Source organism: Sarcophilus harrisii, chromosome 6, assembly GCF_902635505.1.
Source record: "Sarcophilus harrisii chromosome 6, mSarHar1.11, whole genome shotgun sequence".
Lineage (NCBI taxonomy): Eukaryota > Metazoa > Chordata > Mammalia > Dasyuromorphia > Dasyuridae > Sarcophilus > Sarcophilus harrisii.
Window position 1 is genome coordinate 237,395,009 of NC_045431.1, and position 22,451 is coordinate 237,417,459.

Sequence of the window (22,451 nt, forward strand, 5' to 3'; positions counted from 1 at the left end):
AAAGGAAATCAAGAAGGGCTTTCTGGAGGAAGGGGCACATGAGAAACAAGAATTCCAGAGAGGCAGGTTTGGGTTCTGCCTAAAGAAAACACTACCCAATATCAAAAGCTACTTCCAAACGGAATGGGTTTGTTTCATTGACCTCATTCTCATGAGGTAAACTTCTTTCTTCTCATTAAATATGAGTTCTCCCTGATAGGAATATTGGAGAGGGTTCTGGGTCAGGTTGGACCAATGGCTGCGCAGTCTCAACCTTCTGCAGCCACAAGTCGTGAGTCAGTGTCTACTGACTGGTGGCTCCCGAGTTTCTGCACAGAGGGCATTCAAAGCCATCTCACAAGGTCCTGGGCAATTTCACGACAGTTTAGTCACTCCTCGTGTATTTGGTTCGGTGATTCAGGTATCTCTACTTCGTTCAGTCGTCTCAAGGATCTGAGTTTGCTTTGGCTAAGTGTGAGCTCACCTTGGTGCTGGATACGCTCCCCTTTAAATGACTTCCCAGGTTGCTTTTACCTCGGTTCCCAGAGAGGAGGATCATCAGTCTTTTTGGCTTTTGGAGATGATTTGATATTTATGGGCTCCTTTATCAACTCAGGGAGGACCCATGGTTTCATTTGGGTAAGAAGTTAAGGCAGCTCATTTCCAGCAGTTATGGCATAGTCATGCAGTGTCACGAGAGAGCAGGTGACTTGTTTGGAGTCGCAAGTGAGCAGACCTCAGCTGTCACCTGGTCCCCCTTCATTTTAGAGGTGAGGAAACTGAGGTCTAGAGAAGTCAATGATGTCAGAGATGGGGGATTCCAACTCCGGTCTTCCTGACTCCAAATTTAGGGTTCTTTCTAACTTTAAGTACTTTTGCAATAAGGAGAACTCAAGAAATCATCACAACTCTCATGGAGTTGAGAGGAAAGTGCTTGGTAACCTTTAAAGTGCTAGAGTTTTGAGATTTTATTATTGTTAATACTGACAACCAGATTATGGATTATGGTCACGGTCGTAGGAAGGCTGGAGGAGTCACGGCGGTCCCAAAGTCCAAGGGTCTCACATTAGAGGGATGAAATGTCTCCCATCCTAGGTGATGTGGGCCTCTGCCCGCAGTTTGCCCAGGAAGAGGCTAAAACTGGTTCCTGAGCCAACATGTGCCAGCTATTTCTGGCAGCATCTTGCCTCCCTGGAGCTGGCCACAGATGGCCCCCTGAATCATCTGTGGAAGCATCAGTCAGTGAGCCCGAGTGGTTGGAGCGCGCTCTGTGTGCGAGCTCTGCTGACGTGGCCTCTGAGCGTGGGGGTGACAGCCCCGGCGGCCCCCGTCACCGCTTTCTTAGGATGCAGTGGCTCTGAGAGGAGTGCCTCAGAGGGACTGACTTCTGGGATTTGAGGAAGCCCCTGGAGCTTTGATTCATAACACCAGTATCTGAAGATGTATTTTTCGTGCTGGTCAGCAGGAGCCTGGAAGCCTCAGCGAGGTAATATGGACCCCTGCTCTTCTGGCCGGGGAGAGGTGTGGGGATGGGGGCAGCAGAAACAGGAAGAAGAGTAAAGAGAGGGTGTTTCCAGAATGGCCAGGAGGGAGCTGAATTGGATAAACTTAATGGCTCCCTTACCTTTCCTTTAGATATCCTATACCTCTTATGTCTTAAGGTAAATTTTTCCAGCAATAGCCAGTAAAAAAAATGTTTTGTGATTTCCCTGTGGAAATGGTCAGTTTGGACAGAGACCAGCTTGAGTTCCTTTACCCCTGGAGGTCTGAGTTTGGAGAAGTGCACTCCCATAGTTACTGAAACTTCCTTGGGTTTCTACGAGAAAGAAGTCAATAAAAGAGTTTGCTAGAAATTCTTTTAAACAGTTTTGCCTGCCCTCCTCAGGTAGGCCATTTGCTGACCGCAGGAATGGACAATAGCTGTCTATTTTGTGTATCTTTGTGATTTCTCAATGATGCTTTTGGAAGTTAAAACAATGTCAGATCAAATCTGGTTGGAACGTAGCGATTTTCTCAAATACCATTAACCTTTGAAACACACTATTCACTACTATAAGTGGGAGTCTTTAGAGACACTGAATCCTTCCATAGTTGGTTGGTCAGTCAGGTTAGTACAAAATCCATTTTTGTATGAAGTATCTCATATCTGAAACAAATGACTTAGAAAAGATTGAGAGATAATTTAACAATTGTTAAACTACTTGAAAATCATAGGAAAAATAGAGCCTAGCCATATTTTAGGAAATCATAAAAGAAAACTGTCCATATCTCTGGTTCTAAGAGATATGCAAAATGAAAATAGGAAGAATCTACCAGTCAACTCTTAAAATATCCAAAGGAAAACTCCCAGGAATATCATAGCTAAAACCTAGAGCTTTTAGGTAAAAGACAAACTACTGCATGCAACCAGAAAGAATTCAAATGCTAAGGAGCCAGTCAGGAATGAACAAGACTTGGCAGCCATTCCTTGTTAGGAATAGAGAGCTTGGAATGCAATATTCTAGGAAATAGAAGATAGAGAAAAAGATATCATATCTTACTCAGTAAAACTAAGTGTGATTCTACAAAGGAAAAAAATGAAACTTTCATGAAATAGAGAATTTCCAAATATTCCCGATGAAAAGACCAGAGCTACCGGGAAACTCTGAATGATAAAGATGGCAGTTGAGAGAAATATAAAAAGGAAAAAGAAAGTTAGTAATAATAAGGGATTAAATAAGGATGTAAACTATTTACATTCTAATGTGAGTATCTGTGTCACTAATTGTGTGACATGGGCAGGTCCCTTATCTGGACCTCTGTGAAATTGAACTAGATGGCATCTAAATCATTTCTAAGGCAACTAAGAGTGTAATTAGCAGAACACTTGCCCTGGAGTAAGGAATATTTATCCTTCCAAGTCCAAATCTAGCCTCAAAAATTTACAAATTGTGTGACCCTGAGCAAGTCACTTAACTCTATCAATTCCTCATCTGTAAAAATGAGTTGGAGAAGGAAATGGCAAACTGCTCCAATTTCTTTGTCAAGAAAACCCCATGGGGTCACAGAAAGTTGGACATGACTGAAGAAAACAAAAAACTCTTATTTTTATGCCCTGATAACTAATTATAGAGCTGAAGAAGCATCCTGGTGTCATGACTACTGGTCTAAAGCTCTGGTCCATTTTAGAGATTTATGGTTACTAACCAGTTCGAGGGGTGACCTGTCTCCATTAGGGGCTAGACTTGTTCTTTATGGGGTTTCTCCATGTAATGTTCTTCTCTAAAATATAATTTTCTCTGAGAGCAGGTTTCTTGGGGGGCTTCTGGGAGCAGTCTTAGTTTCAGTTCAGTGTAATAATCAACTCAAATGCAGCCAGATGTTAAAGTCCAAATCCTTTATTGTCTCTGCCAAAATCTTATCTCCTTTACTTGGGGCTCAGCTAGTTTTTTGGAGGCCCTTCGGATCTTGCTGTTGTTCTTTGCCTCTGCCAGCTTCTGTCTCTAGCTCCCTCCGAATGTCTCTGAATCCAAAGGTTTGTGCCTCAGTTTCCAGCCAGCACAAAGGTGGAAAATGGAATGAATCTGTCTTCTCCTCCGAGAGTGGGCTTGTCCTCTCTGACTTCTGAATCTCCTCAACTGAATCCTGGTTGAGGCTCCTAGCTTATATATGGTCTCTTAAAGATGTGAACCTTGTAGAACTCTAGTAAGTACTAAGTACATTAGTGAGCTAGAGAAGTATCATGCTAAATTAGATGACTGACTTAGCACCTTGTAAGAATCATCTCTATCTCTGCCGGCTCCTGGACATCCCATCAGTATGTGCTGGGGGAAGAGATGTGCCCACTCTCTCATTCTTTAATGTTGCTTGGGAGCAAGTGCTGGCTCCACCAATGCCAGCTCTGGAGTCTGAAGCTCCTTGGAGCCTTCATTGAACTTTGTCAGAGACAAAGAGCCTCGGAGGTAAAAAGGATCTCAAAATCACCGGTTCAGTTCAGCCTCCCGGGGACATCCCTGACAAGTAGCCGCCCAGCCTTGTGTACGTGTTGTCCACTCAGTGGAAAAGACTCATTTCTTTGGAGACAACCTATTCCTGCTCAGGAGAGTTCCCATGATTGGGAAAATGGTGAGGAGAATAGAGAGCAAATGCCTTAGGGTACAGGGCAGCTCGAGTAGAATAAATCAATCCACCTCTTCCCCTCAACAAGAAGTCTGTCTTTATGAAAGTCGAGACCAGCTTCCCTTGTGTTAAACATTATTTTTGACAAGGTATCCCTGCCTCTTCTAGGCTAATTATTCAATGGCCTCTTAGGTCAGGTTAGTTTGTTCTGGGTCCTGGGACATTTGGAAAATGATGATCATCACAATGATGATGTTGGTGACAGCACTTATATAGCGGTTTAAAATTTGCCAAGCACTTTAATATTAACCTATTTTACCTCCACGACAGCTCTGGGTGTGTCATAATTTACAGATGAGAAAACTGAGGCAGTCAAAGATTAAATTCCTCATCTAGTGTTAAACAGCTATGGAATGTCCATTCCCAGTTTTGAACTCCTGACATTGGGTGCAACACTGCCCACTTAATATATCTCTGATTGGTCATACAGATTTTAGTGACAGTGTGAATAAAGCATTCGGGAGTCTTTGAGCTCTGCAGGTCGAGTGTGATGTTTCCATTATTAGAGGCAGTACCATAGAGTGGATAAAGTGCAGGAAGAGGAGCTGAGAGGCCCGAGTTCTGGTCCTGCCCGCGTTGTTTAATAGCTGGGTGATTTGGGACAGTGCAGCCACTCCTTTGGAGTTTGGTTTATCTGTCTTTAAAATGAAAGGGACCCAGTGTCTGCAGCAAATCCATCACAGGGTGATTGAGAGACTTAAATCAGTTAACAGGTATAAAGTTTTATTCAGATCAAGTCATTTACATAGTGCCAGGTGGATGCCCAGAACATGCGAGGGACCGTGGCCACGTCGATAGAGAAGGGATATCGAGCTTGGGGAACTTTTTAAATATGGACGTTTCAGTTGATATTATTTGTCATATTTTCCTTTTTCTCTGAAGAAGCAGCGATGCTCTATTGGGAATTATGTAGCATTAAGCTGATCAGCAAGGAGATTCCAGATAGGTAGTAGAGGGAAAGAGAGGGGGAGAGACAAGGAGAAAGAGAAGGAGAAAGGGAGAGGAAAAGAGAGAGACAAACAGACACAGAGACAGAGAGAAACAGAGCCAGAGATGGTGAGACAGAGAGGTGATAACTAGGTGAATGCTAGAGAGATAAGTGCATACATAGACAGATAGGTAGCTAGACTCTGTTTAGTGTTTACTCTGTGGCAAGTACTTGGGGATGTGGATATAAGTAAACAAGAGAGTCCTATGCTCAAGTTGCCTTTCTCATTTGGAAAGATAACACAAACAAGGGAGCGGAAGAAGAAGGGGAGACATGGATCTCGGCAGCTCTGGGATCCGGTCCAGAAGTGAAGTGTAAGATACAGTCTGGGCAAGGGAAGACTAAAACTCACTTGTTGGAACTCATCAGGGTTCCAGAAGTGGAGTCCGCAGTTCCTGCGGTGATAATGATTGATGTGGAAAAGTTGAAGATGGAGAGAAAGTTTACTACAGAAACCTGGTTTAATGGAAATTTTTTGATGAGTTCTTAGTCCTGGGCAATTCAAGGATTCCCAGAATCTCAGAGTTGCTGGGAAGTAGTTTCTAGAGTCTGGTTTTGCTCTAAATCTGTGACCTCAGACAGTGCATAATTTAATCTGTCCTTGAACAAGGCACAGAGTCTTGCACTCGGAGTCAAAAAGACTTGAACCCTTGTAACTGCATGACTGAAAAAGTCTCAGTTTTATGCTTCAGTCTTCAGACCTGTAAATTGTGAATAATAACATTAGCTCCCAGGCTTATTGTGACACTCAAATAAAATAAAATGGGTCCAAGGATTTTGGACACCTGCCAGTGTTTTATAAATGCCATCTATCATTATTATTGATATTAGTCTCATGTGTCTCATCTTGGGGAGAGTGCAGATGGAAGAGGTCCTGGAGAAGTCCTTGGCTTCTTTTCCTTTGTGTTAGTTTTCTGTAGACCATTTTACAGGTGGATACAATGACTGTTTTTTCAACAATGTTGAATTATTGTTCTTTTCTTCAGGCTCACTGAGAGCATCTTTGAGACAATTCCAGTAGGAGTCTGGTTGATGGGAATAAACTGTCTTTCAATTTCTATAGAAGCTACTCAGTTTCTGGATTCTGAGAACTCTTCATTCCCTTCAGTTCAGAAGTGGTGAATATTCAATTATTGTGGATGTTGGTGTGTGTGTGTGTGTGTGTGTGTGTGTGTGTGTGTGTGCGTGCGAGACATTAACAGCCTTTTCTAATACATGCCTGGCAAAGTGATCACTTGTCTCAAGTCAAATGAGATTATATTTGTCTAACACGTAGTACAGTACCTAGCACATAGTAGATACTTAATAAATTCTTATTTTCTTCTCTTTTTCTTCCCTTCCCACTGCTCACATCCCCTGAGATCTATGCTTGTACTTGCCAGAGGCTACTTTATGATTTGGGACACAGTCGTTTATTAGCTCTTTCTCATTTTCTCTATATTATAAATGAGATGTTATGGTTCTTGGTGGGGGGGGGGGGTCCCTTAGTCCAAGAAAAGTAGAATCATTTTGAAAATGATCTTTTTCCTCCAGCACCTTCCCCCGTCCATGATAAGCACCATGGACAGCAGCTCTGGTCATCGGCAGGATTCATTTTTCTCCAGCTGTCTCCTCCTGCCTGGAATTTCAGGGGATTTGAGAGCTGAGTGCAGAAATCTTTGTTCTGACCCTGCAGGTTTTTCAGTACCATCCCAGGATTCCCTTTCAGGGCTAGACTTACTAAGATGATCTCTCCCTAGAGACCCATCCAGTCTCCTCCTTTGTCCAGCTTTTCATTGAAAGTACCGGGGTGTCTGGAAGCACGCTGTGCCCTTCAAAAGCCTCAGCAGTTCAAAGGCGAACTTTAAATGCGCTTGGAGAATACACTGAGGGAGGGAGCAGTAAATCTCGCCCATCTGAAATCAGAGCTTCCCAGGGTTTTTTCCCCCTACAGTAAGCTTTTATGCTTTCTCTGATGTTTTATAAGGGCTCTTTCTCCCTTGGTTACTATAAATATTTTACTAGCAAGAGAAGCGACTAGCCATGTCCTGAGTGCCTCCATTCTCCTTTCCCAACTAAGGGTTCTCTGGGGCTGTACCTGTGGAAGAAGAACAGGTTCTGTCTCCTCAGCTGCTCTGGAGGCTGGGGTTGGGGGTAGGGGCCGGCTTAGTTTATGTTTCCCCAGTGCAAAGCCCGAGTGGTGAGGCCATAGTTATGCAGTTGGGTTGAACTTTCAAGCTGTGGCTTGACTGTTGCATAAGAAACTTTTCAAGCTTTAGAACATTTTTCCCTCCAATGAGACTTTCAGGCTTCAGTTATCGGGGCTGAGTGTTCCTCCCCGTAGCCATCTATCGATCCCTGAAAGCCGGTGAGTTCAGCCTTGGTGGGCATCGGCTTTAAACTCTAGCCACCAGTGGCTTGTAACGGTTTTCAGGGAGCTTCTGGAGAGGAGAAGAAAAACATGTGCAGTGTTTGAAGCGGCCACCCACCGTCCTGCAGGAAGCGGAGAGCTCCCGCCCAGATCAGAGATGAGCTCCTGGGAAGGACGCGGAAGCCCAGGCAGGAGTCAGGGAGGGGCCCAGCCCCTCTTCAGTGCTCACGCTCATTGAGCTGGAAAAGGCCGTGGGGGTCTGTGGTCTGGGGGGCACGCCGGAGGAAGCATCCCGGCTTAGAGCTGCTCACCAGCTGGGAGGTCTTAGATAAATCCCTTCATCTCCCAGAGCCCCAGATTCTCCTTCTGTAACATGAGCCAGCTGGACCAAGTGACCCGGCTCTGCTCCTTCAAAAGTTCTCAGCTCTCTGCATGTAGATGCAGGTTATTATGGGACGTAGGGATTCGCCTTTTGGGGCTTGGTCCCAAGGGATGGAACCAGGAAGAATGCCTGGTGTTTGAAATCTTTGTTATTGAGCTTATTATTTTATTATTACTATTACTAACAAATTATTGATTTATTATTTAATATATCAAATTTATTATTTTATTTATTAATTAAAGATTAATATAAAGAAAACCTCCACTGGCTTCCTAACAGTGATTACAAGTAGGGCCTTATCTGGAAGTCTCCCAGCAGAGGCAGGATGACCCCTTGGGGGGTCACATAGAGGAGATTAGCATGTAGCTGCAGGCTGGACCCTCCTTCCCCACTTTGAGGCTTGGAAAAGAGATCAATTAAGTCTTAGTGTGTGGGAGCTGCCTGTCCGTGGGATGCCCTGTGTCAGCCCATAATCTGTTACGATCTCAGGCTCAGAATGGAGGAGGCTTTATTGGGTTCATGTAGCTCAATGAGCAAACCAGAGCTTGAATTGTGCGAATGCCATGGCCACAGTGACCCTGGGGGCAGAGCTGGCCCAAACCCATCTGACTACCAGGGTCAGGGTCACCAGTTGCTGAGCACCGTGCTTGTATGTAGGTGCTACATAAATGTTTAGTCCCTCCCCTTCTTCTGTTTCCAGGAGTTATGGCCTTGTCCATAGGAAGGCAGGAAGACTAGGCCTCTGAGGGGCAGCTTGGGAATTGAAGTGGCCGAAGTCAAGGAGGCCCACGAGCTTCCCACGGCCAGTTTCCTCTCCGCTAGGGATAAAGCCCATGGGATTCTGACAGGGGCTGAGGGTGCCCCTTCTCAAGCCAGGCCACAGAGCAGCAATTCTCTAAACAATTGGGGTCTTGTTAGAGACAGATAGGGAGAGGGAGCAGGAGAAGGAGAGGGAGAGAAAGAAACAGACAGGGAGAGGGAAAAGGAGAGAAGGGGAGAGAGAGACAGAGACAAAGAGACAGACAGGGAAAGAGACAAGACAGACAGACAGAGACATACAAAGAGACAGAGACAGAGAGGGATGGATGGTGGATGTGGGTAGAGGTAGGTATCAATGCCACAGAATAGGTCACAACAAATAGAGACAAGAGAATCCAGGAGTCTATTTTTTTATAAACATGAAGATTCCAGCTAATGGGAGAGGGACCAATTTTTATATTTGATTTTTTAAAAAAACTGCTAGGAAAACTAGACAGTCTGCAAGAAATTAGATTTAGACCAACACTTAACGCCTTATACCAAGATAAGTTCCAAGTGGATACTCGACATAGATATGAGATCATAGCATTAAAAAAAAAAAAAAAAACTAGAGAAAGATGGGAAAATGACCTATCAGATCTGTGGATAAAAGAAAATTTTGTAAAGAAATAAGAGTGAGATATAACAAATATAGACATATGTTTAAAAGAATGGAGCACATTTAACCTTTATCAGATCATTTGCTGTCTTGGAGAGGGGGGAGGTAAGGGAGGAAGGGAAAAAAATTTGGATCACAAAGTCTTACAAAAATGAATCTTGGAAACTCTCTTTATATGTATTTGGAAAATAAAATACTATTGAAATTTTTAAAAAGAAGATCACAGAAGAGAAAATTAATAATTTTGATTCCATAAAATTAAAGTTTTGTGCAAACAAATCAATAAAGCTAAGATTCAAAGGGAAATAATTAACTGGGGGAAAATATCTTGGCAGCAATCTTCTCAGCTAAAGTCTCATTTCCAAGGTATATAAGGAACCGATTCAAATTTATGAGAAAAGGCATTATTCCCCAATTGATCAATGGTCTAACAGACAGTTCTCAAGGGGAGAAATCCAGGATAACTGTAGCCATATTAAAAATGATCTCAATCACCATTAATTAGAAAAAAATACAAATTAAAATAATTTAGAGACTTCACCTCACACCCATGAGATTTGCAGAATGATTAAAAAAGAAAAATGACAAATGTTGGAGGGACTGTGGAATGACTGGCACATTGATGTACCATCGGTACCCTATGAATGGGTACAACCATGCTGAAAAAAAATTGCTCAATTATAACCACAACTCATCCTTTACCCAAGAAAGATAAAAGACATGGTAAAAAAAATCCTTTATGCACAAGAAAATATTTCTAGCAGCTCTTTTGGTAGTGAAAATTAAAGGAGGCTCATAAGTAGAAAATAATCTCTGCATAAATTGTCATATACAGCACTGTTGTGGTATAAGAATTCAGGAAAGAGATGATTTCAAAGAGACACGTAAAGGCTCAGAGAAAGTAAACAACATCAGGAAAACAGCTTATGCTATAATATCACTAAGATAAAACACAATAATTTAGAGAACTTATAAAGTGGCAAAGAATGAAATGAGTAGAATCAGCAGAGAGATTTTTTTAAAAAAAATGTTCAATAGTTGTAGAGGGCTGAAACTCATGAGGGGATGCACTGAGGGCAGGACAGCCGAGCACTTGAGGCTAACTACCGATTGGACAATACTCTATAGGCATATGCTTGGAAAATGGCCCTTCCCACTATCCTGTGCTGGCTCGATGATTGGTGTATACAGAGGATTGTAGGAGGGACTAGGGGGTAGAGTAAGACTAGCCAGAGTCTCTTTGGCAGTAGATGAGGAAGAAGGCAGTCGGGGAGATTTTGCTTCCATCCCCTTTCACTTCTGCCCCTAAAGATCAAGAATAAAGACTAAGGACTTTTGCTTATCCTGATTCTGGGTAATTCTATGGTATTCTGGGTGCTAGTGCGGTCTTCACAAATAGTATTTTATTTTTCCAATTACATGTGTCGTTTTCAACATTCATTTTTGTAAGACTTCCCAATTTTTCTCCCTCCGTCTTTCATCTCCCCTCTACCCATGACAGCAAGTCATCTGCTACAGATTAAATACATGCAATCCCTTTAAACATAATTCTATAATTGTCATGTTGTGCAGGAAAAATCTGACCAAAAGGGAAAGAACCACAGCAAACAAACAAAAAAGGTGAAAATATTATTCTTTGATCCATATTCAGTTTTCATAGTTCTCTGTCTGGGTGGTGGATGGCATTTTCCATCCCATTACTTTGAATCCCCCCAGTGTCGAGAAGAGCCACGTCCATCAGAACTGATCATCATATAATCTTGCTGTTCCTGTGTACAATGTTCTCCTGGTTCTGCTCACTTCCCTCAGCATCAGTTCATGTAAGTCTTTCCAGGCTTCTCTGAAATCAGCCCGCTCATCATTTCTTATAGAATAATAACATCCCATTACTTACTCAGCCATTCCCCAGCTGACGGGCGTCCACTCAGTTTCCAGTTCTTTGTCACGACAAAAAGAGCTGCTAATATTTTTTTGCACACGTGAGTCCCTTTGTCTCCTTTAGAATCTCCCAGTAGAGACACTGCTGATCGAGGGCACGCACAGTTTGAGAGCCCCCTGGGCAGAGTTTCAGAAGCAAAGCAACATAAAGAATGACATTGATCCTGGAAAGACATGACTTAGAAAGCTGTAAGAGCAATGGTGGATCATCCTTGATTCCAAGGGACCCAGGATGAAATGTTATCCATCAGAGAGAAGCGACAGACTTGAGATTTAGAACAAGGACGTTGTATGCAGGCGATGAGAAGTTGTTTTCCTTGACTCTGTGTACTTAAAGGAATTTTTTCTTTCCCCCCTTTTTGGATGGAATGAGTGATGGGAGCGAGAGGAAACCGATTTCTGTTATTTTTTAAATTAAAAGGCAGAGGGGGGGCTGCCCTTTCAGCCACTTTCAGGGAGAGTCACTATACTTTTATAGAAGTTGTCTTGCATTTCTGTAAGAGACGTCTCCTCCAATCTGTAAATATTAAATCTAAAAACAAAACATGGTAAGGAACTGCCCTGCGCTGGGGAGTCCAGTCTCCAGGCTGCTTCTGGGTGATCCTGGGGAGTGACTCCCCCCTGGTCTCAGTTTCCCCAGATGTACAATGGAGGAGTCACCTCAGAGGGTCTCAGGGCCCTCCCGGCTCTGGCCGGCTCCCAAATGCTGTTATTTAGCTTTAAAAAAGCCAGCACAGTCATAACAAACACAGGAAGTGCCTGGTGATGTGCGCGCACACTCTTAGCCAGTGTGGATGGGAAACATAAGATGGGGAAGCTGGGAGCCCTGCGCTCCCCTCGCCATATGGGCAAGGGCTGTTTCTCCAAGAACAGTAAGAAAGTGTCAGGATCACAATATGTGGTTATAAATAACCTTGGCTGGTGAGAAACACATGCACGCGCGGCTTGGGGAGACGCTTCGGCACCGGGAGGGGAGGGAAGAGGAGAGGAAGGGAGGGGATGGTAGAAGGGGCTGCTCCCCCTCAGCCTGGGCTCCTGTTAGGAGATGCATTCACAGGCAGGTCCTCAAGGGCAGGAGGCTGTCTGGGCCTGTGGACAGCTAGAAGGTCGAAGGGCAGTGGGTGGTGCTGTGCATAGATCCTCAGCTCTTAAGTCAGGAGGACCTGAGTTCATATCTGGCCTCAGACACATAACACTTCCTGGCTGTGTGACCCTGGACCAGTCACTTAACCCCAATTGCCTCAGCAAAAACTAAAATAAAATACAGCATTAATTTTTAAAAAAACTCTCCAAAATAGCAAAGATACATGAGGGACAAAGTAATTTCAGCCATCTACACAATCTGAGACACCAAGAATCTTAGAGTGGTAAATACCCAATGAAGAAACAGTGGGGTGGGGGCGGTCTGGGACCCCCACTGGGCACTGTGCTCTGGCAGGGCTGGCCCAGAACTCACTCTGTGTCCTACCTCCCGGAGCCCCCGCTCCCCATGCCAGAGAAACCCAAAAAGCAGGCACTTGGGCTAGCTGTGGCCGCCCTTTGCCCAAGCTCTGGCCTGGTTCCAATTCCTGGCGCCCTGGCTGGGTGGGCTCGGTCCCTGGCCAGAGTCCTGGACCCAGGGCCATCTCTGCGAGCTCCTCCCGCACCATTTCTGGTGGCCCTGCGCCAGCCTCCTGGAGCCTCCTCCCCCTGACTCCTCTCTGAAAGGGATGATCCCTGCTTGACGGAGGGGGAAGAAAGTTTCTCCCGGAATCGTGGCGCCAACAGTCAGCTCAGTGTCACCCGGGGATCAGGCGCCTTCAGCACAGGCTGCTCCTGTCACTTGACTGATTAGGAAAATCCCTTCAAAATGGGAGGAAGAAAGTAATTTTAGGTTCAGGTGCGTGAGGGGAAGGAGGTGTGCGGGGTGGGGTGGGGGAGAGAGGGCGGTGTCATTTCCTGTGAAATACTTAGGGAGGAAGAAAAACCTGCTGTCAGTTTCCAAGGCAGAAAAAGTGTTTAAAAACACACGAATTCCATCAAAACATTAAAGCTGCTATGAGAGAGATTATTCTCTTCCTTCCTTTTGCCTCCTCTGCTTCCCAGAGGGACCGAGGAGGCCTTTATGAGGCTCTCTGAAGGCAGAGAGAAACTTGGGGCAAGCAGACAAAGGCGTCGGGGCCCCCACTTTTCTGCAGTTGGCCGTGGCGTGGCTGCCTGGAATTCTGGGAAGGGAATCCTGCTGCGCAGAGGCAGCATTAGCCACGGCAACTGTGCTCATTTCTCCTTTTGTCCCAAACTTTTGGAAATCTCCCTGTAACCTCCCTGTAACGTCCGGTCTAGCTCTCTGGAGGTCTCCGAATGGGCCTCCGAATGTGGCCTAACCACCAGGAGAATGGTCAGGCATAAAGTCCCAAGTCTTTCTTGTCTCCTTCACAGTCTGTCCCCTTCACCTGGGGCCGGGCTGGCTCTGGGGACCTTCAGGCAGGCCTTGGTCTCAGTGGAGAAGTGAGGGAGGCAGGAGAGCCACCACAAGGGTCTTTGTTTTTGAGTCTGTCATTCAGCCTCTAGTCTCCTGCTTCTGTCTTCTCTGTCTCCAAGTCTGCCCTTCTCCCAGATCTCTTAGCTGTCATACATTCTATTACAAGGGCATCATCGTAGGTGTCAATCTTGTAGAACTGTACTAAACACTAAGCGCATGTGAACCAGAGAATCATTGTCTCAGTTCCACCGAGTTAACCTTGTTGTAAGAATCCCTGCCTCAGGTATATTTCTCCAGAGTTCTGGCCCATCACACCTCCCAGCAGTGGGTCTGAACGCCCGGTCCCCTGTGGTGCTTCTGTGTGTGAACCCGTGAACTCTGGGTGCTTGGTAAGAGGGGCCCGGGACCTCATTAATTTCCTGACAGCTGCTGCCAAGGGGTTATGGGGACAAGGCGGGGGGAGGCCTGACGGTCGGACACAGCCCCCCAAAGAGCTTCCCGACCAGCCCTTCCCCCTTTGCTAAGCTGCCCTAGCTGGTCCCAGGGATTGTGGGCAGCTGCAAGCGGGGCCGTCCAGGGTGGGTGCCAACGGGGGGGATGAGCTTTCTAACCTTAGCTCAGCCATGGCGTGTCAGGATTTGTCCAAAGGAACTTGATCAAAAGCTTGAGGGGAAAATCTAAGAAAAAAACCTAAAATCAGATCCCCAGGGAACTCCAGGACGTGCGTGAAATCTCCTTCCCTTCAGATTGTGACTTACTAGTTGTATCCTTCCAGCCACCTTCTGTGGTTCACACACACACACACACACACACACACACACACACACCCATACTCTCTCTCTCTCTCTCTCTTTCTCACACACACACACACACACACCCATACTCTCTCTCTCTCACACACACACACACACTCACTCACACACACACACACACCAGTTGAATGGACCCTCTCCCTCCCAAGACAAGGTGAGAGGCCTTGCTCCTCATCACTTTTAGCTTCACAGTTTTCTGCCCCAGGTACAAGACGCCCTCCCCTTTCTTGCCCCAGGCCGGTGGAATGGCGGTTCCTGGGAGCAGGTCATTAAGAAAATCTCTGTGTTTCTCCTTCCACCAGCTCAGTGTCTCCAGTGCCCCTCAATATTCTAGATGTTCAGTGGCTGATTATTAAACTGAACAGAGCTGCAGGAAGAAATCCTCAAAGGGCGGTCCATGCTATAGACCTCTCAGGAGCCCCTGAGGATGCTACCTGGTGATGTACATGAGAGCTACCCAGTGTCCCTCTTTTTCCTTTTTCTAAAGCACATGTATCTGAAGCTCTGCATTTAGGGCCTCCCTCTTCGGTAACTCTTCTGATGGCTCCATCCTCTCTTTCCTGAGTATAATGTTGAAACCCCCAGCCGGACTTCTTTTCTGGTCTCACCCTTCAGACTTGGTCTCGGGCATTTCTTTGGGTATTTTTCCTAGGAGGTAGGAGGTGTAGTGGACATCAGGCACTAGAAGGAAAGTTGGGCTTGGGTTTGGGAGAGCTGTAGCTTCAAATCCCACCTGGCATGCTATATGGATGGGCAGTGGGCAAGCCCCTCTACACTTTTGGTGCTCCGGTTTTTCATCTGTGAAATGGGAATAAGAATGGCACCTGTGTCATGGATTGCTTTTGAGTCTTAAGTAAGATCATTTTATAATTTATATATAAATTATTATTGAGATGTATTTATTATATAGATTATTCTATTTTCATAAAATATTAAATTAAAATTATTATTGAGATATATTTATTATATAGATCATTCTATATTCATAAAATATTAAATTAAAGTTATTATTGAGTTGTATTTATTACTATTTATTATATATAGATTATTCTATATTCATAAAATATTAAATTATTTAATTTATACATAAATTATAATTACAATTTATAAACATTTATTAAATGTTTACAACGTGGCAGCACCCTGCTATATGTTATATATGTAAATGTTTATAAACCCATTCATTCTGTTACAACATGAGCTATGTGTTCCCCAAAAGCACCGCACTGTGTAAAGTCCACCATAAAAACCAGGGGTTTGTAGGGAAACAATGGCTAAAACTTCACCAGTGATACATAAAAACCTCATAGGAACTTGATAAAACTGGGAACAAAGTTGTGCAAGTGTTAAATGACTGAGAGAGATGCTACATAAACAGTGGCTGCACTGTAAAAATGGGCATGTACATTTACAGCAAAGCCAAAGGAAATGGCTTTGGCTGCTGCTGAGCCCGTATCCAGGCTGCCTAGGCAAGTCGGGCAGGATTTGAGGCAGCCTTGGCAGAAGGGGATGGGGAGATGACAGAGTGAGGAGCTCTTTCCTCCCTTCCAGTTGTTGTCTATAGACAACAAATAATAGCAATTTATCTTGATAATACTATAAACCTCATGGTATTATATGAATGCCAACTGATATTACTGTAAGAGGAATACCCTTCATTAAGGAGAAATTTTATTGTTTCTGGGAGGAAGGGAGGAGAAGTGTTCTTCAGAGATCCTGCTGGTTTAAGATTTGGGGAAGTGGTTTTCCATGTTTTCAGAATTTCCTCTCTTTAGGATCAGTACTCAGCAATGCCTGGGGGTAGGCATACTGTGTGCCCTGAACCAGGAAGGTTCAAAATCTCCCTCTGTCCTGGGCTGTCTTTGTGATAGTTGGGCAAATCCCACCATTTCCAGTGCTTTGCTCCATTTTTTCAGCTGAAAAATGGCTTTAAAAAAAAAAAAGTGCTGCTAGAAAGAGTTCTTCAGTAGGAGTACTCAACCTTCATTCTATTCACTTTCTCTCCATTTGCCTCAGTTTCCTCATTTGTAAAATGGGGGTCATAATAGCACATACTCTCCAGGGGTGTGAGGTCCAAATGGGACAATGTTCAGAAGGCCTTTTATAAACCTTAAATCCCAGTGTAGCTCTTACTAATTATTATTATCATTATGATGACTGATATTGAGGCCTAAGCTGATGTGAGGTGGAAAACTTCTCAATGAAATCAGGGAGATTAGTGACCTTTCTGACTGTTTCTCCTGAGTCCAAACTTCCTTCCATGTTGTAGAATCGCTCCCAGTCACAGGGACTTCAGTCAGCACCTCCAGCTGCTGGACAGCTCCGCCTGCGGCTTCCTTTGGGACCCTAACCTCAGTCTGCTCAAGATTGAGTCCTTTTCTTGTTTTTCACGGAAAATGTCTACAGAACTGCATGAAATGAACGAGCTTTGGTTAATATGAATAATAATAGCTAGCATTTATAAAGCACACTTACTGCATGCTAGCCACCGTGCTTTACAAATATTATATCGTTTGATCCTCACAACAATCCTGGGAAGCAGATACTATTATTACCCACATTTTAAAGTAAAGGAAACTGAGTCAAACAGAGGCTAAATATTTGCCCAGGGTCATACATTTCTGAGGCACAATTTGATCTCAAGCTTCCCTATGCAAAAAGGAACCAATAAATAACGGCAACAATAATAACTAATGTTTTGATCCATTCATTCTGTTACAACATGTGCTATGTGTTCCCCAAAAGCACTGCACTGTGTAAAGTCCACTATAAAAACCAGGGGTTTGTAGGGAAACAATGGCTAACACTTCACCAGTGATACGTAAAAACCTCATAGGAACTTAATAAAACTGGGAACAAAGTTGTGCAAGTGTTAAATGACTGAGAGAGATGCTACATAAACAGTGGCTGCACTGTAAAAATGGGCATGCACATTTAGAGCAAAGCCAAAGAAAATGGCTTTGGCTGCTGCTGAGCCCGTACCCAGGCTGCCTAGGCAAGTCAGGCAGGGTTTGAGGCAGCCTTGGCAGAAGGGGATGGGGAGATGACAGAGTGAGGAGCTCTTTCCTCCCTTCCAGGTGCTATGACACCAGAAGATAAACAACAAATATAACACTTTATCTTGATAAAGGCTAGTCTAACTTGTGGAAATGGGTGTTGGAATGGGGATCATAGCTTGGGAGTTCCCAGGTTTTCTGCACTCTTGCTTTTTCTCCTTCCTCTCCCCTTGTTCCCCTCCTTCTCTTCCTGTTCAGGGACTTGTCCAAGATCACACAGTGTCTGAGACTCAGCTTTCAACTTAGGATTTCCTGATTCTTCATCTACTGTGCTGCCCCATTCTTGATGTTTCTGGAGGATGTAACTTTCCCATGGTCATATAGCTCTCAGCAGAATCTGAAGCAAGGTTTTTCTGACTTGTCATCTGATATTCTGTTCAGTGTCTCTTGAGAAAAGTGAGCTTTGAGTTGAGATTGACTCCAGGCTCTGATGCTCATTCATTAGCCTTGTGACCCTGATCAAGTCAGTCGTCATCTTGGGGTCTCAGTATCTCGAGGAAATAAGGACTTTGGATAATCTTCCAGATCCAACAGTCTAAGCTTTCAATAATGCTGAATTTTTAAAGTATATAATTATAAATATATAATTGGGAAATAATTTTTAAAATGTATAATTTGGAAATAATTTGAGATTTTGTATCATCTCGTAGGTGGCGATAATCGCAGGAAACTTTGAGCTGGCCGAGTACATTAAGAACCACAAGGAAACAGATATTGGTGAGTGAAATACTGTTTGGATGATGGTCATGGGAGTATGTGCTTTCGGTTGGGGATCGCCACCCATTTTTTTTGGTGATTCTTCAAAAGAAACCAGTTCAGAGAACTGTCACGGACAAAGCTTTACCCAAGAGTGATTCTACCATCTTTATCGTCCTAATTTCATCTCCGAGGCTTTGTGATTTGGTGGAACTTTATTTTTCCTGGTTCATGGAAACACCTGAACGCATCTAACTCTGATAGAGCATGTTTAACTTCCTGAGTGCTAAACATACCCTTGGGAAATCAGGTGGAGTGACTTGTCTGATGTTGATATGTTAATTCATATAGCACCTTGGTTTACAATACTAATTGAAGAGGTAGAAATCGCTAATTAAATACAACATGATATACTCAAATTCCATTTAAATAAATTAGTTAAGAACAGTTAATTAAGCAAGGAAGAAGAGGCAATTGATTCTATCTCCCTTCTCAGACAGTTATCGCTACCACTGCATCAGTGACTGTTATCTTTCCTTTTCCCATTACCTATTATGGAAAACTTATTAATCTTTCTTGCAGCAGCCCAAAGAGATATCTAGGGATCTCGGGGTCCTTAGTCTATTTCTGCAACTTGGAAGGATCTTTTCGTTCTTTTCTTTTCCTACTTCTCTTCCCCTCGTCCCTGGGGAGATATAGTGCACATGGTGGGGAATGGGGTACATACGGCGGGAAGAAAGAACATGTTAAGTAAGACGAGTCGCATCCTAGGAGATGTGGTGTAGGGAGGGCTGTACTAATTTGGACTTCCTGAAAAGGTACAGAATGGGAGCCCCATAAATCTCCTCACTACAAATAGATCATATAACAAGCTGTATGTGACGTCTGATTTCTCGTCCCCATGGTGGTTGTCTGCCATGAGAAGGCTTGGCTTGTGTTGCATCCCCTTACAGAAAGGGGGGGGATGCAGTGTTGTTGGATGGTGGAGCTTCCTGTCTCATGGCCTGCCAGTGGCTGGGCACTCCCCTCAGCCTGATCGTGACGGCCTTTGCTCAGCCCCTGCACGAGGGCATCATGGAGGCCAATGATTTGATCTTTGCCGAGCAATCGAGAAGATGAATTGTGCTCGTTAAACAGAGCAGACATTTAATAACTTTCTGTCTAATTCTGCAAAGCAAACAGGATAGATTCAGATCCAGCTCTGAAAGTATTTGGGTTTAAAATGAATTGGGAAGCTAATAAGTGGGAACAAATAAATGGGACTATCTATTATAATAGATGAGATATAAATGGGAATATCTCTATCTTAATAGATAGATATAAATGGGAATGGAGCCCCTGAAGCGTGGCTCTTTCCCGTAGTGGGCCGAGTCCCTTTCAAAGTGGGCTCAGCTGTGTAGCTATTTCAGAACCTGACACGCTTTTCTGTGGATGACACTAGGAGAGCTGGGGAGTGCTCGCTTTCTCTCAGAATCCCAAACCAGACAGCCCCCTGCCTCCTCAGCCAGCCCTCGGGAGCTCGGGAGTCGGGAGGAGGGCGGTGACGATTAGGAGAACCATGACCGCCGACGTTTCTGGTTGGCCGGACACTTTATGTTCGTGAACTCCTTTGTCCTCCACAATTAACCTTGAGAAGTCGGTGCTACATTAGCCCCGTTATGCAGATGGGAAACCTGTGAGAGAGGCTATGTGACTTATTGAGAGTCCCACACCTGGGGAGTTTCTAAGGCAGCGTCCAAAGCCACGTGTTCCTGACTCCATCCGTACCAGCTTTGTAGAGAGGAGGTTCCATCGAGTTCAGAGAAAGGCGCATGTGCTCAGGAGCAAATGAAAACTCTAGAAGGAAATTCTGAAGATGATCCTGATGGAGAAAGGCGGAGGACCTAGGAAGGGGGAGAGCTCCTGGGAGGGCAAGGGCGGAGAGGGGGAACTGGGGTTTCGCATCTCTTTGCTCTGCCAAGGACAGTGATCCTCATCCTTGAAAGAACAGAACAAATCTTGACTAATAAAGTGAATAATAGATATTCATAAATAGAATAAAGTGACTAATAAAGTGACACCCAATTGAGTAAGCAGATTGTCAGGGAACCTGCTGAGCCGTGGAAGGCAGGAAGAATAAAGGCTGGAGCTAATGCTCGTCTGGGGACTCCTCCTGGAAGTGATCACGGAGCTAATCTGGAAATCAGACTAAAGCTTCTAGGAGATGGAGATGGTTCTGTTCAACTTTCCAGGCCTCTGGGACTGGGTGGCAAAGGCTTGGGGTTGAGAGGGCAGTGCCAGGGCAGAACATAGGACATTCACTGTTTGCATCAGGGTGGGACTCTTCCACCTCTGAATCCAGATCCCCAACTTCTCTGTGACTTTGTCGCCAGTGGAGTTATGATGACTTGCCCAAGAGCATATGGCCAGTATGTTACATTTGAACTGAGATCTTGTTGGTACCAAGGCCAGCTCTGACCATTCTATTCCCCTGCCTTTGATCATCCGAAGGTCTTCCTCACACCTCAGGCCGGTTGGATCTTTGAGAAAAAGGTCTCCCCCCACTCCTTCTCTTGTATGCAACAAAAGCAACAATATTAGAAGCCAGAAATTCTCCTTAAAACAGCAGCGAGCACCGGCATTTGTGCATTTGCCAAGCACTCTACAGATGGTATCTCACTGCAGCTTCCCAACAATCCTGGAGGAAAGATGCTCTTCTTTTCTCATTTTATAGATGGGGAAACAGAGGATTATGGAGTCTTGAAGACCGGCCATATCGCTAGCGAGTGCTGGAGGTGAAGTTTGAACCCCATCTCTTCTGCCCCAACATTCTACTTGCCCGGTCCCAGTTACCACAGCCGGGCCCTGAGTGCCAGCCTTCTGGGGGCAGGCATGTTGGCCATTTTGTCTCCCCAGTGTCTCACGTGATATAAATGGGTGATCAATTAAATTAGGTGAAGATTCCCAGGATAAAGGCTTCAGTGCATTAACTGCTTGGTGCATTGTTCAAGGCTTCTCACCCGATAGAGGACGGCCCTCTGTCAAGGCCTGTGGGCACAGTCACCACCGACCACACTCAGAGTTTCTCACAAGTTACTCTAATCTGCACTTTTTCTAAAGATCGGGGCCTCTCTAGTTGCTGTAAGCACCAATAAGTGACTATTTACAGTAGAGTCCGGGGCCCAAAGGGCCCTAAACCAGCCGCTCAGTGTGGCTACTGAAGAAACGAGCAGAGCCTTTGGTCCTAGAAAGACTGGGCTCAGGTGCTTACGGGCTGCCCGGGTCCTCTGCGGCCTCCAGCGGCTCACGTCCCATCCAAGTCAGCGAGCCTTTCTAAGCACCCGCTTTGTGCCAAGTGTTGGCTGCACAAAAAACCAAAAACATGGTCTTGCATTTTAGGTGCCCCCGTTGTAATGGGAAAGTGAAGGAAATAAGCATTTATTCAGCACCTACTAATATTGTTGTGTTTGTGGCATAAGTGAGACGGACAGGGGAAGACCTTTTTCTCAAAGATCCAGCTGGCCTGAGGTGTGAGGAAGACCTTCGGATGATCAAAAGCAGGGGAATAGAATGGTCAGAGCTGGCCTTGCTACCAACAAGATCTCAGTTCGACTGTAACATACTGGCCATATGCTCTTGGGCAAGTCATCCACTGGCAACAAAGTCACAGAGAAGTCGGGGATCTGGATTCAGAGGAGGAAACGTCCCACTATGTTCTGCATTCAGTGCTCTAGAAATACCATCTCATTTGGTCCTCGCAATAACCTGCCTTCTACAATTGAGGAAACTGAGGCAAACCGAGGCAAAGAGAAACTAGGGTTAACAGGTTAAGAGAAGCATACAGCTAGGCCAGATCCAAAGTCAGGATTTCTTGATTCCAGGCCCAGTGAGCTCTCCTTCTTACAGGGGAGACAACTTGAAAACAAGTAGGTCTATAGAAGGAATAGTCAGAATTCTATAATTTATAGAAGGAATATTCAGAATTCTATTTAATTGATAGATGATATATTCAGGCTCCATTGGAATTAATCTTACAGAAAAGACACGGATTAAAGAGGACTGGAAAAGGCTTCTTCCAGAAGGTGGGATTTTAACTGAGGCTTGAAGGAAGCCAGGGAGGCCAGGATGTGGTGGGGAGGAGGCAGAACAAGCCAGCCATGGCGGCCGGCCAGTGGAAATGCTGGTAGTCAGAAGAAAGTGTCTTGTGCAAGGAACAGCCCGGAGTCTGGAGAATC

General features: G+C 44.8%; 1 protein-coding gene across 1 annotated transcript in view; it reads left to right on the forward strand.

Annotated features, from left to right (window-relative positions):
• Positions 1-22,451, forward strand: part of SHANK2 (SH3 and multiple ankyrin repeat domains 2) — a 539,915-nt gene that overhangs the window by 96,520 nt on the left and 420,944 nt on the right. The window contains exon 10 of the mRNA XM_031943606.1: positions 18,192-18,258. Coding sequence (XP_031799466.1) covers positions 18,192-18,258 — 67 coding nt within the window. The remainder of the gene's footprint in view (positions 1-18,191; positions 18,259-22,451) is intronic.